Source organism: Scleropages formosus, chromosome 5 (genome assembly GCF_900964775.1).
Source record: "Scleropages formosus chromosome 5, fSclFor1.1, whole genome shotgun sequence".
NCBI classification, from domain to species: Eukaryota; Metazoa; Chordata; class Actinopteri; order Osteoglossiformes; family Osteoglossidae; genus Scleropages; species Scleropages formosus.
In genome coordinates, this window is record NC_041810.1 from 20656596 (window position 1) to 20669735 (window position 13140).

The window sequence follows — 13140 nt, forward strand, 5'->3', positions numbered from 1 at the left end:
TTTGATTGATGCATTCAATTTTTCCCCTTCTTTTTTGTCTGTATGTTTTTGTATCTAAAAAAAAAACAACTTTTTGTCATACGTACATATGCATGTCTGCTTTTATTAACTTAGACAGAGGAGTTTAAGGGATGCTGGACTGAATGTTACCTACAGGCTCCAAATAGCCTATGACTGGAACTATACACCACTGGTCCACCTCTTGTATTTTAAATCTCTGGTCTCTGAGCTGATGACTCCATGCTTACAATGTATTTTGTATGTGTCATGCAGTTGCTAGGCAACAGCCTTTGAGACAGGCTGCAGGTGTCTTTAAGAAGTCCGACACATGGGTCAAAGGAGGTCAGGGTCATGTGACTTGCCTTGCTGCTCTGTCGTTTCTTGTTGACAGAAGGGGATCCCGGGTGTCCCGAGCTGTGGACGACACTTGAGGCGGCCAACGTGGCACTCGAATGAACATTGAGTCCTTTTTCCTGGAGGCTGGACGCCACTGCCGAAGGTGCCTGCTGCTGAGAGACCTTCTGCAGTTCAGCGGCGAGCTGGTTCGGGTCCACTCCCGGGGACTTCTGCCTGTCTCCCGCAGGGCCTGCCAAGGAAGCCCCACAATGCAAGCTTTCAGTTTAGAAGCGACAAGGTTGGTCCTCCACACAATGTACAACAAACACAAGGAGTTTGAACCCTTTCAGAAGCATCTCAGAAGGATGCCACTTTGGCTTTAGACCAGTCTTGCGGATTCAACCAAATAGAATGCCTCCATCACCCCATCAGAGTAAGATTCAAGAGTTTATTGTCATGTGTACAGTAAACAGTTCGTTACACCATACAATGAAATTCTTACTCTGTGAATCCTTCCAGCAGCCTATTACATAAATTATAAGGACATAAGGAAAGAAAACACAAGGTGTAAATCACAAATTTACAAAATTACTATTAGTGCAAAATCCAAGAAATTAAGTTATATACATATATAGAGTGTACAGTGCGCAATGTAAACATGGAAGACGTACATGTGCAAAGTCCTGCAGAGGTAGATTGGGTCTATTCGCAGCTGAGGGGGGGGAGTGTGTATTTGTGTACGCAAGGTATGAGGAGGTAGTCTGTGGTCTCTCATGTTATTGGCGTTGTGGATGTGTATGTGTATGTAGGAGGGATGGGGGGTAGTTGACACCTCTCAGGCTCAGAGGGTGAGCTGTGTCTGCCGTGATGGGGGGAGAGGCAGTGGATGGGTGTCGTTCACAAGTCTGATGGCCTGTGGGTAAAAACTGTTTTTCAACCTTGAAGTTCTGGCTTTAACACTCCTGTAGCGTCTGCCTAATGGTAAGGGTGCGAAAAGGCTGTGCTGGGGGTGACTATTGTCCTTGATGATGTTAATGGATCTCCTGATGGTTCTGGCGTGGTATAGGCTCTCCAGTGATGGTAAGGACATTCCAGTGATGGTTTGAGCAGCTTTCACCACTCGCTGTAGCGCCTTACAATCCTGTACTGTCCAGCTTCCAAACCACACTGTGATAGAGCTGGTGAGGACGCTCTCGACTGCACACCTATAGAAGCTTCCGAGGATTCGGCTTGGCATGCCAAATTTCCTCAGCCTTCTCAAGAAGTGCAGATGCTGACGTGATTTCTTGACCAGATGTGTAGTGTTGTGGGACCAGGTGAGATCTTCAGTAATGTGAACACCCAGGAATCTGAAGCTGCTCACTTTCTCCACCACTGTCTGTGACCTTTCATCCAGAGGTTAACAGGCATGCACAACTCGAGCTGCACATGTTGGAACATAGTCACGATGAACAACACAGCTCTGTCGTGACGCTCAGCTGCTTCTGCTGCGAGTAGATAGCACATCATCGGGAAGTGCTCCTCCACTGAAGAGCCATGTGTGGAATGACAATAATTCCCCGAGGCAAAGATGCAGCTTGAGTGCTTTTTTGGCTGGAGACGGCAGGGACAACCAAAGACGGCTCCAGACATTTTACTGGAGACCATAAGGGATCAGTTTTAGCTTCGCCACTGTCCTGGAACACAGCGAAGGTCCTGGCCCACTAATACTGCAAAAGCAACGTTCCAACATTTTCCCCATTAATGCAGCAGGATGGTCTTACTGGGGCAATTGTGGGTAAGTACCCAAATCAAGGCTACTACAGCAGGAGTGGGATCTGAACTCAACAGATCTATTCACTAAGCCAGCTGCTGGTACTTGCAGGATTTGGGTTTGAATCTCTGCTCCTGCTGTTCATTTACATTGATTAATTTAGCTGAACAATTATAAGTATAAACTCCTCAGTTGCTTCTTCTTCATGGTAAAAATAAAAGATTCGAATTTACATTTGGCATACGATTCAAAAGAAAGATCGCCAGGGGTTGCTAAAGCCACGAGTAAAAATAAAGTTAAACTGGGCAGCTATGAGAAGAAAACACTGATATTTGAATCATTTGTATATTTTGACTGTGGTTTGGTCTTTTTTCAGACAGTTCTACTGTGCTGAAAGTTGTTGACACTTATTTATGAATTTATACAGCAGGGCAGCTTTTTAATGGCAAGCACTATGCTCAAGGGTACTACAGCAGGAGGTGAGATCTATACCTGAAACAGAGTCCACAGGAAGCAGCTGTAACCACTGCAGTACTGTGGAACCCTTGAGCAATGTACCTACCCTAAATTTTCCAGTAAAAATTATCCAGCTGTTTAAACAGGTAAATCACTGCAAGTATTGTAAGGAGTGTGTCTTATACAAACACAGTATTGTAAATCGCTTTTGATAAAAATATCAGTCAAATTAAAACGTAATAATTACTATGCTGCACCTACCAGGCTTTGATTGGTCCTGGAGCTCCAGGCACTGTGGATGATCAGGGTCTGAAAGCATGTTCAAATCCCTTCGAGACAGAAGCAGATGTGTCAGTGATGACTGGTACAGTCCATATTTGATACCAAACGATTGGATGTCTTAGCTCTCTTAAGGTGCATTGTTACATAAAACTGGGTCATTCATGTCATACCATTTTATTGATATATTGTACCGCTTATAACTTTCAGCGATTTTTTGCACATGCTGTTTGTAAATACATTTCTAAACTGTTTATGCTGCCTATAACAGCAGCAGCAGTGTTGATATTCATGTTTTTGTTGCATATTTTCCCCATTTCTGACTCACTTAGGTGACTAAATAAGAGGAGAAATGAATGCAAGCGATGGATTGGAGGAGAGGAGTGACTCACAGTCGAACACAGATTTCTGTTTCCCCGCATGGTTGACTCACGATGCCCTGAACTTCTTCATAGGTTTTACCAGTCAGAGAAACTCCATTCCACTCCAGGATCTGCATTCCTGTAAGGTGACAAGAGGAGTATGAATCCAGTTCCTACCTGGGAAGCACCAGGGATTTCACAAAAAGCCATTTCCTTGATATTTTGGAACTTGCCTTCATATCCCACGTGCAGTCCCACGGGCAGAGGACTATATCAAATAGCCGGTAACATTGCTTTTGGGCTACATGCATTTATGTTTACGTTTATTCATTTACATAGATGATGTTCATTCATTCACTCATCGCATACATTTCATATGACGTAAACACAACTGGTGTGTACAGTGCCATTAAAAAGTATTTTCCCCTCACTGATTTTCTATGGTAGAGGGGGCGCGGTGGCGCAGTGGGTTAGCCCACAGTCCTGCTCTCCGGTGGGTCTGGGGTTCGAGTCCCGCTTGGGGTGCCTTGCGACGGACTGGCGTCCCGTCCTGGGTGTGTCCCCTTCCCCCTCCGGCCTTACGCCCTGTGTTACCGGGTAGGCTCCGGTTCCCCGTGACCCCGTATGGGACGAGCGGTTCTGAAAATGTGTGTGTGTGTGTGTGTGTGTGATTTTCTATGTTATTGCAACTTAAAGCAGTCCTGCAAGCAAAAGTGTGCTAAAACTCCTCCACAGCAAAGTAAAGGAGTGATATTGAATTATATGAAGCGATTCATTGCAGTCATTGCAGCTAAAGCTGTCACAGCAAGATAAGCATAAGAGTGCAAATACTTTTCCACAAAAAGCTGTTTGGTTATAACTTTGTTCATGAAATAAAAGAAAAAAGTTAAAAAGTGTTATTTGTTCACTCAGGTACACTTTATCGAATATATGATTTTGTTGGAACACCTGAAACAATAAAGGAAATCAGGAAGAGGCAAGTATTTTTCCATGGCATTGTGAGCACCTCATCTTATTATGAACATGAGCAGGTTGTGGATGGTTATGGAGACAATTTTGAACAAATTACCACTTTTCTCTTGATGTTTCTTGAAGCTCTTCACATCTTATCACGAACGCATCTAATTGCATTTATTCATGTCTTTCTGACACTTCTCTTAGATTTGTTCTGAAAACCATTTGATTTATTTATTTGGTCCCTGATTATATTCCCACTGTACAAACTGAAGTGATTTCCAAGGTTTTCTTAAATAGTTGCGTTTGGGTGCTATAACTTACAGAGGCTTTACTTGGCATAACCTCAGAAATCTGTGTGCCTGATGTTAACAAATGTGAATTCAAACTCAGTCCAGGTTGCCACTTTATTCTGTAGAGCATTTAATTTTTACATCACTCAAGCGATGCTTTATATAATTCCCAGAATTTTCCATGTACAACACGAAAAAGTCTTACAGTTAATCCTTTTTGTGACTTAAAAAAGGTAATTTTCAGCAGGAGGTCCACGAGTAATTATGGCAAGTGGATTTTCATTAAAATACGGTGATTAAAAGAAATTTTCTCACATTCCTACTCATTGTTCTTGAAATTAATGATTTGTAATGAAATTACAGCCTATGAGAGCTCATAAATAAGCCTTTTTAGATTGTATTCAGATGTGTAACTGTGAATGGGCTCAAACGGCCTTGCCTTTTACAACATTTTGATAGTTTTTCGATCACCAAATCTGTGCTCTCGAAAACTTTAAAGTGCCTCTGAGTTCTGAGTTTTTGAGTTTTGAGCATAACTCAGGCTAAGTTTTTCACATCACATCTTTGGCGCCTGGACCTGAAAATGACTGAAGGCATATCTAGGCAAGAGCTTCACAGCCAGAAGTCTGAGAGATCACTGCAAACATCACCTCTTCCCTCGGACCCCCAACACACAGCAAACACCAACCCGGCACACCACTCCATGGCCACCACTTACACAGGTGAAAACGTGTCTTCAGGTATGACTTTTGTTTTTGGAACAGTTCATGAGCTGCATTAACGCAATGGGGAAAATGAACATACTGTATCACAGAGGCTCAAAGACATATCAGTGACACTACTGTAACTCAATGAAACACTAAGAATATACTGTATACACACAGCTTATTTAAGAACAGCTTGACAGAAGTTGACCAGTGATCCAGTTTCAATTGTAAGTTCAGTGTTAAGGAAACCAGATGTTACATCAAATCCTTGGCCTGCCCCCTCAATGTGTGAAAGACAAAAAACAAGGATTTCTTCTCTTGTTCTGTCCCTCAGAACAGGCAGAGCTGCATAGTATTTCAATAGCGTCAAAATCCTTCCCCTCCCAAGTGGGTGCGAGAAACTTACCCTCCACTATCTTTCCGGTCTGTTCTGCGGCACCTCCAGGTACAACACTGGCCACGTACGCTCCCATTTCTCTTGTGTTCCCAGGGATCTCCTTTCCACCCAGCACTCGCAGACCAAGTCCATTGCCTGTTCAGGAAGTGAAATCAAGTAAATGTGGCATTTGGCAAAACAGAGCCTTACAGGTAATTTTATTTATGCAAGTGTTAGGGTTACCGTTAAGGTCACGGTTAGGGTTAGGACTAACTGTAACCATACCCCCAACCTTAACCCTCAATCTAACTCTAAACATAAGAGAGAAAATATACAGTATATACATTAAATTGTTCATTCATCCTCACTAACTGCTTGTCCTGAGCAGGGTGCTACTTACACAGATATTTTGTCCAATCATACCTCACCTTATTTTTTCTATGTCGTAAGTTAAGTCACTTGAACAATTACAAATCAAGTCTTCCTTATTACTCATTGACATGTAAATATGAGAGCTGAGTACTTAACAGATGCAATGTGGACAGCAGCCAGGGAAGCAGAAGTGGAAGAAAATATCCGGATCTATTCAGAGCTTGAATTAGCCTGTTATATGAGGCAGAGCATCCTGCCTCATATGATGTTTTTGCACTGAGAGCTGGCAGAACTCTGCTTCAGAACCTTCTGAACATTCTCACTCCTGTTATATCACCATTTTATCATTGGACAATTCTATGGACAGCACAAAATGTCACATTTTCCCCCCATTTTAAATGTAGTAATAAAGGAGCCCATGGAAATGTGTCAGTCAGTACTATATTATTGATAAGAGGTCATTATATTGCAATAATATCTCTTATAGATGCACCATTTGTACAAATGAAGGCTTCAAAAGGTCAGACTGTGTGGCTATAGGTGTGAAGAAGGTCTCATCGGCATGTGCAATTTGGCTCATTCTTTAATGGAAGCCTACAGACTTCCTTATCTGCAATTTCTTTCTCAGGATGAAGGAAAGCAGGAAACACGCAGATTCTCCTGTCATTGAAAATGTTTTCTTCAAGTAAATGACATGCCATCGGGACACAGTTTGTGAGTGACTGGTATGTGACACATTAGAAGTCACTTTAATTATCCTCCTGTCATTTTAAAAGTAAGCTTATTTTTTCCGCTTCTCAATTTAAACTGACTAGAATTTCTTTGCAACATGACAGCTTCCATTAATTATTTATAGAATGATGAAAGGTACAGAATTCCTGTTCTGTTTTTAAATTGCTGTGCTGCACATGTATTGATGGCTTGTGATGACCAAAGTGTTCCTGAGCCTCTGCTTAAACTTTCACTGTAATTGTGGGAATGCGAGTGTCTGGTCCTTCGTCATCAATGTTTGGCACATAAAACACTCCTTCTGCAGCTCTACACTGCACACGAGAGACATTTCTGAAGAGCTCTTACCTGAAACACTACGGTCTTTTGGATCCCTCTGTATTGTGACTCTAGTATGAGGGAAGGGGTACAGACTGGGCTTGATCTAAGGAAAAATATATTAAAATAAACACCGTTTTTCCTGTTGCACTTCTTGAGGACTGGTAACATGCCTGGTATTACGTTCAGTAAAGTTCCCAGTTTGGCACTGAAATACCACCAGTAGGCAGAGGAAATGAACAAGTGTAACTCTCTTTTTATATATCATTAGAATGGCCTCCTTGCTCACGGAAAGCTACATACACTGTACTGCTGTACAGCTCCATTACCTCTCCATGCTGGCGCATCTGCTTATGAGAAACCAGTTTCCGGTCCAGCAGGAGACCATTGGCACCGCAGGTCTCTCGAGGCTTGTCGAACCAGTCTGTTTCCTCTTGACGCAGGTGATACGCTTCGGGAAACCAAGTGCAAATGTCAGTTGTCTCCGTCAGTTAAAAATGAAAATCTACATAATATGTACAGTATAGTGACACATGACTCTACACACATGCAGCATGTCATTTTACCCGCATAAAAGTCATGCAAAAATAATACTGGAAAGGCTAAGAGGATAAAGAAGGTCAAGCAAACAAGAATAGTGGTGAGGGAATGTAAGATTTCCACTGTTACATCAAATTTACATTGCTATCATTGATAGTTACTGTATACTGACAAGAAAACACTTCCTCTTTCCTAAAAAGACACACATAATTTACCGGGAGCTGAAAATATTAACTGAACCCGATATACAGCAAATATTTAGTAATGGTGCCCATCAAACAAAGACTCATTCATCTTGATTTTTGTGTTTTGGAAGACCTACAAGACAGAATAGCCTCAGAATAATTGTAATTAAAGTTTCAAATTGTATTTCTTCAAAAATTCTTTACAGCTCTAGTGCAAGTTGTAGCAAGATTTATTTCAGTACAAAGCTTACTGATCGCTTATTCATTTCCTTCGAAACCCTACAGCCAGCTAATGTGAAAAGGGGTTCTTCCGCTGCAGAAAATAGAATGCAGCTTGTAGCTTAGCTTGTTGTTAGGGTAAAATAACAATGCAAAATGTGTGAGGTATAGCATCGACTAATGGTTTAGATGGGTTGCCATGGAAACCGCTGAAGGGGTTCTTGAGGATAAGCGCATTTTGCATTCAGATGTGTCTCTCTGCGGAAGCAGGCAGATGCATGGGACTGATGCTATGGAGTGAGTCCCCATTTATACATGGACATGTATTCCAGTGTACCAGAGCTTTCTCACACCACAAGGTGTCTGGTGGAAATATTTTATGCTTATCTGTCACACAAGACCATACATTACTTTGACTCTTACCTTGTACATTCCAGTTTTTTCCCGCTGCTGTGATACAAAGTTGTATTTTAGACATTATAGCACTATCAGTTTAAGCAACCCTGAATAGCTGTACTAGGAAAGCAAATTTATGTGTAGATCTATGAAGCCTGCAATGCGGTGAAACACTGCCTCTCTCACTGATCAGTAATAAGCATTTGGCTTATTAGTCTAATAGTGACCAACAATACTAACGCATCTTAAAATGTAAATAAACTAAAATGAGTGAATAAGCAAAAAACTGACAAAGTGAATATCTTCAATGTTTAGAAAAGCGATTTGGCCTTTACACAGTACAAACTGTAATTTCTCAGTCTACAAATATACCTATATCTCAAAGGTCCAACATGTAATAACCGTGTAATAACTGGAAAAAAAAAAAAAAGGTTTGATTAGGCTGTCATCATATGCTTTTCTAACAATTATAATGTTATTTCACTGAAGCAGAAATAAAAATATTTAGCAAATGTGTATTTTGTAAATATATTCTACCATATTCCAACATATTTTTAAAAAGGGTTCTGCTTCCACAAGGAAACAATAAATAGTTAGATGTCATGCAAACTACAGTCACAGCACAAAGACAATGGCATGCAAATTATTATAGGTTTATTTATGGAGAAACAAACACATATGTTAATAAAACCAACATGCATTTACAATAAACACCACAGGTGTAATCTATGATATATCAATATGTCTCTACTACAGTTCTGAAATGGAAAACTACGGCAGGAAAATAGTACTGTATGCAACATCCAGCCTACACGTTCTCTAAAATATTATATATTTAATATTTAAACTATTATAGTTTAATAGTTTAATCAATCCTATATTGATTTTTTATGGTTATTTACAGAATATCAACCTCGTATTTCTCCAACCACTGATAAGAAGACCCTCTGCAAACCAGGTAATATTATCTGTTATTGTAATACAGACATAAAATATATAGACACATTTTCATCAGTTTATACAATTTATTTGTTTACCATATTACAGTCCTGTAGCTTCATAAAGAATATTCTCTCTCCTTCTCTACAGAGGTGTGTTAAGTAATAAAATATCTTAGAACATTGTCAGTTTATAAGAACGATAAACTTTGATAAAAATAATTCTTAGGAAGCCTTAATGAAGAAAATAACAAAACAAAAGAAAAAGAAAGGATCACAGCCCTCAATATATTGCTGCTTTTATTTTAAAATGTGTAATCTCACTTTTTTCATATTAAACTGCTCATCATCTATTTATACTAGCAAGAGGGTATATACAGGGAAAACTATTGTGACCAGTTCTGCGAGACTTTAAGAAAATGGAACAGAAATCTCTAGACAAATACAACTTTAAAGTTGTGCAGAAAAATGTATTTTTCATTTAAAATCAACCGTTGTCACTCAGACAACCACTACACTAATACAACTAGATAAAATGCATTTCTTAGTGCTTACACTTTAAATTAACTGTCGCAATTAATAATTCCCTGGTGGGCAATTAGCTTTAATTATTTCCTCAAAATGGGACGCCTAATAAAATGTCTGAAATTTGTTGATGTTTTGTCAGGCATTTCATAAATCATTCTGGTTGACAGATCATGCAAAAGAATCTTTATTTTGATATTCACTGCTCTTAAAAAGAGCAATAGTTGGTCTAGATTTCAAAGGACCTCCATAATACTGCACTTTCGAAATGAGTTAATCATACAACCATTTTGCATAAAAGCAAGCAAGTGAAAGAGATGCCAAAAGCAACAGAATTATAAACTGGTGTATTTCAGCTGTACTAATAGTAAAACATAAAGGATTGTGGCATGCAACAGAAGCTCACAACACAGTAAGTAAATCAAAAGAAAAAAGAGTTACATTAAGAAAGAAAAACAAGTAACATACAGAAACATATCCACTGTCAGGTACATGCATCTGACATAAATATACAGACAAAAACTGCATCAGCAGCCTGAGAACCAGTTTACCTTCACTATCAGGCACTACTCCTTGTATGTCATCCATTAGGAAGGCCATGTCGCGGTCATAAGCCCGTGCCCTGGACTCCTCTCGCATATGCTGCTGAACTTCTGGGAGGGAATGGCTTGAGCCAAACTGGTCTCTTAAGTCAGCTGATATGGGTGGGAGAGGCCCGGCGGAAGCCCGAGCCATGCCCATCGGCTGACCGACCGGACTCAGGGGACTCTCTTCCTCAGAGTTCTGTGATACAATTGGAATACGTCCCCTGCTTTGGCTGATGGGGAGATTGGTAGGTTTGGTCCTCAACAGAGAGGTTCCGTCACTCTCCATCCTTAACCTCAGAGAGGAGCTGGATAGGTCCCTTTTAATAGAAAGGTCAAGGCCATAAACAGAGGATGGCCTAGAAGAAGGTCTTGACCGACTACCACTAGGATACGTTGTGTCATCTTGAAGAGAAGATCTCAGGTGTTGGCTTAGATTTAGACTTTGGCCTAGATTAAAAGATTGTGCAATATTAGATCCTAACGTTGAGCCAAGGTATTTTTGTTGCTCAGTTATGCTCTTTCTCAGTCCAAATGTAATATCATCCTGTAGCAGCCTTGCTCTTGAGGCAAGACTACTTACTTGGGGAGTGCTTGGTGTCAAATAGCTACTGTAATCTAGTCCAATGTCTCTGCTTTCTTGGATAGGAGAGAACTTTGTGATTTTAGGATCTATCAGCGATTTCCTGTGCTTTGCCTGTTTCTGGTACAGTACTGAAGCGGGAAGCTGTTTGGCAGCTTGCTTCTCTAGGGTCAGTCTGCCAATACTGTATTTTTCTGCCTTGTGGAAGTGCCTGTAATTGCTATCACTGGGATAGTAGTGATGAAGGCCTGTAAGTGGGTCCAGGCCATCTGCACCCCGACGGAATTCTTGCTTTATCTGCTGCTTTAAAAGCTTCAGCTCATAGGGTTCTTCCATCGCATCTTCCTGGACCTTCATACAAGGATGGAGCCTTAAGGAGGCTTGCAGTGGCCCCAGATAGTCTCTCATTTCAGCTGCACGCAGGAGACGATCAGCCTTAGCTATGTCCTTGTCAGGAATGCTGAAGGTAGAGGACAGTGCAGTCGAGCCCTTCGTGATTTCACCCATGTCGTTAAACAAGAGGTAATTCTTGGGAGTGTGATGATCAATATCTGCATATATCGAGTCAGCTGATACGCTGGACATGGGGCTGCTGGCCACGCTGCCCCTCTCATCCAGACCCATCCGTATGTTTAGGTTGCTGTATTTGCCCCCCAAATGGGGCAAACCATACATGGTGTCTGCAGAAGATGGACCAGTCATGGCTGGTTGATTACGTGTAACCTCATAGTTTGTTGTGATCTTTGGTTCCAAGTCAGACAATGCTGTCTGCCTAGGTTTCTGGTGAATCATTTGAGTCTGAGAAGTATGCTGATAGCCCCGTGGCTGGGAGTGCTGGTGTGAGCCCTGGGGATAGGACGGGGTAGGGACTGACGAATAAATGGACTGGTACGGGGATGTCTGCTGACATTCATAGAAGGATGACTGTTGGTAAAGAGTCTGCTGAGGGGCTTGCGTTGGTGTGGCATACTGGTACTGTGTGTACGGGCTTGTGGGCTGAGTCTGTGGTGGGATGAATTTATTAAGCTCTGACTGTGGAGCAGTTTTTGGCCGCTCTAACCCATGACTATCCCCCCTCTTCTCCCGGATATTGCTGACTTCACTATCCGACATGTAATCTCTCTCCTCTGCAACCCCCTGCAGGTAGTCTCTCTCCCTCTTTTCCCGCTCCTTGAGCAAGGCGTCCCTCCTTCGGTTAATCCCCATTTCCAAATATCTTAGCCTGGCATCGATCTCCTTTTCCTCCTCGTCCAGCTCAGCTTGCTTTTGCCTAAGCTTGGAGGACTCACGCTCGACCAGATCAAGTTCTCTGTCAATGTCTTGCAGGATCTTGACCCGAGCCATGGTGGTGTTCCGGCAGAGGCGACGTCGAGCAGAACCAGTGCTGTAACTGGCCTGGCTGCCAGCTGATTCTTCCTCTTGGGGTGGGTTTGGAAGAGTGCGTTTCACTTTCTTTTGGGTGCCAGAAGGGGTACTGCTCTGTGAGCTTTTGCCCTGAGCAAAACAAAATTCAAGGAGATTAGATTGCTTTAAGTTGTTTTGACAGTAAATGTCACTGATTTCAATATTTAAATCTCTTTGAGTGCAAAGTCAAAAACAATACAAAAAATATTTAACATTAAACTGCCATAGAACTCTCTTCCAGTATTTATAATAAATGTGAGCTATGTGAATGTGAACAAAAGCATGCAGATAAATCTATTTTACATAATGAGAAAATCTTACAGGGAACGATATATACAAATCCCGACAGACTGGAAACTAAAAGCTGCCTTTATATGCACAGGTTTGGACAGGACTAATTTATTCACATTAAGATTCTATAGATCTTTTGAGACTAGATATTTTTCTGCAAGCTCAGCTTTGCCTTTTTACTGTACTTCACACACAGGAAAAATTAGCTTGAAGCTTTAATCAATCAAGCAAAAAAGTAACAATGATGCCAACTGCAGTAAATGCAACAGTAAATGTAATTGCTAAATGTAACAAAGAAGTCTGCTTTAGCAACGTACAACTAAAAACTGACCAAACTATTTTTTCATCTGACAAACTCCATTAATGTACCTTACCACTGTGCATGGAAAGACAAAATAATAACTCTCAATAGTATAAAACATCATAGAGTGGAAATAAAAAGTTTGCACAGACTCTGTAGAAGAAACCCTCAAGGGTTTAATAACCAGCCCCAGGTTTGATTAAAAGTTCAATTAAAGGAGGAAAAGCTAAGCAGTTGTA

The 13140-nt window shown here is 41.1% G+C and overlaps 1 protein-coding gene across 1 annotated transcript in view; it reads right to left on the reverse strand.

Moving 5' to 3' along the window:
* LOC108921137 (protein piccolo-like) overlaps positions 1–13140 on the reverse strand; it is a 32657-nt gene that overhangs the window by 16291 nt on the left and 3226 nt on the right. Inside the window, exons 5-12 of the mRNA XM_018730451.2 lie at positions 10290–12399; positions 8303–8329; positions 7265–7386; positions 6966–7041; positions 5547–5672; positions 3217–3325; positions 2807–2874; positions 363–586 (exon numbers count right to left, since the gene is read on the reverse strand). Coding sequence (XP_018585967.2) covers positions 363–586; positions 2807–2874; positions 3217–3325; positions 5547–5672; positions 6966–7041; positions 7265–7386; positions 8303–8329; positions 10290–12399 — 2862 coding nt within the window. The remainder of the gene's footprint in view (positions 1–362; positions 587–2806; positions 2875–3216; positions 3326–5546; positions 5673–6965; positions 7042–7264; positions 7387–8302; positions 8330–10289; positions 12400–13140) is intronic.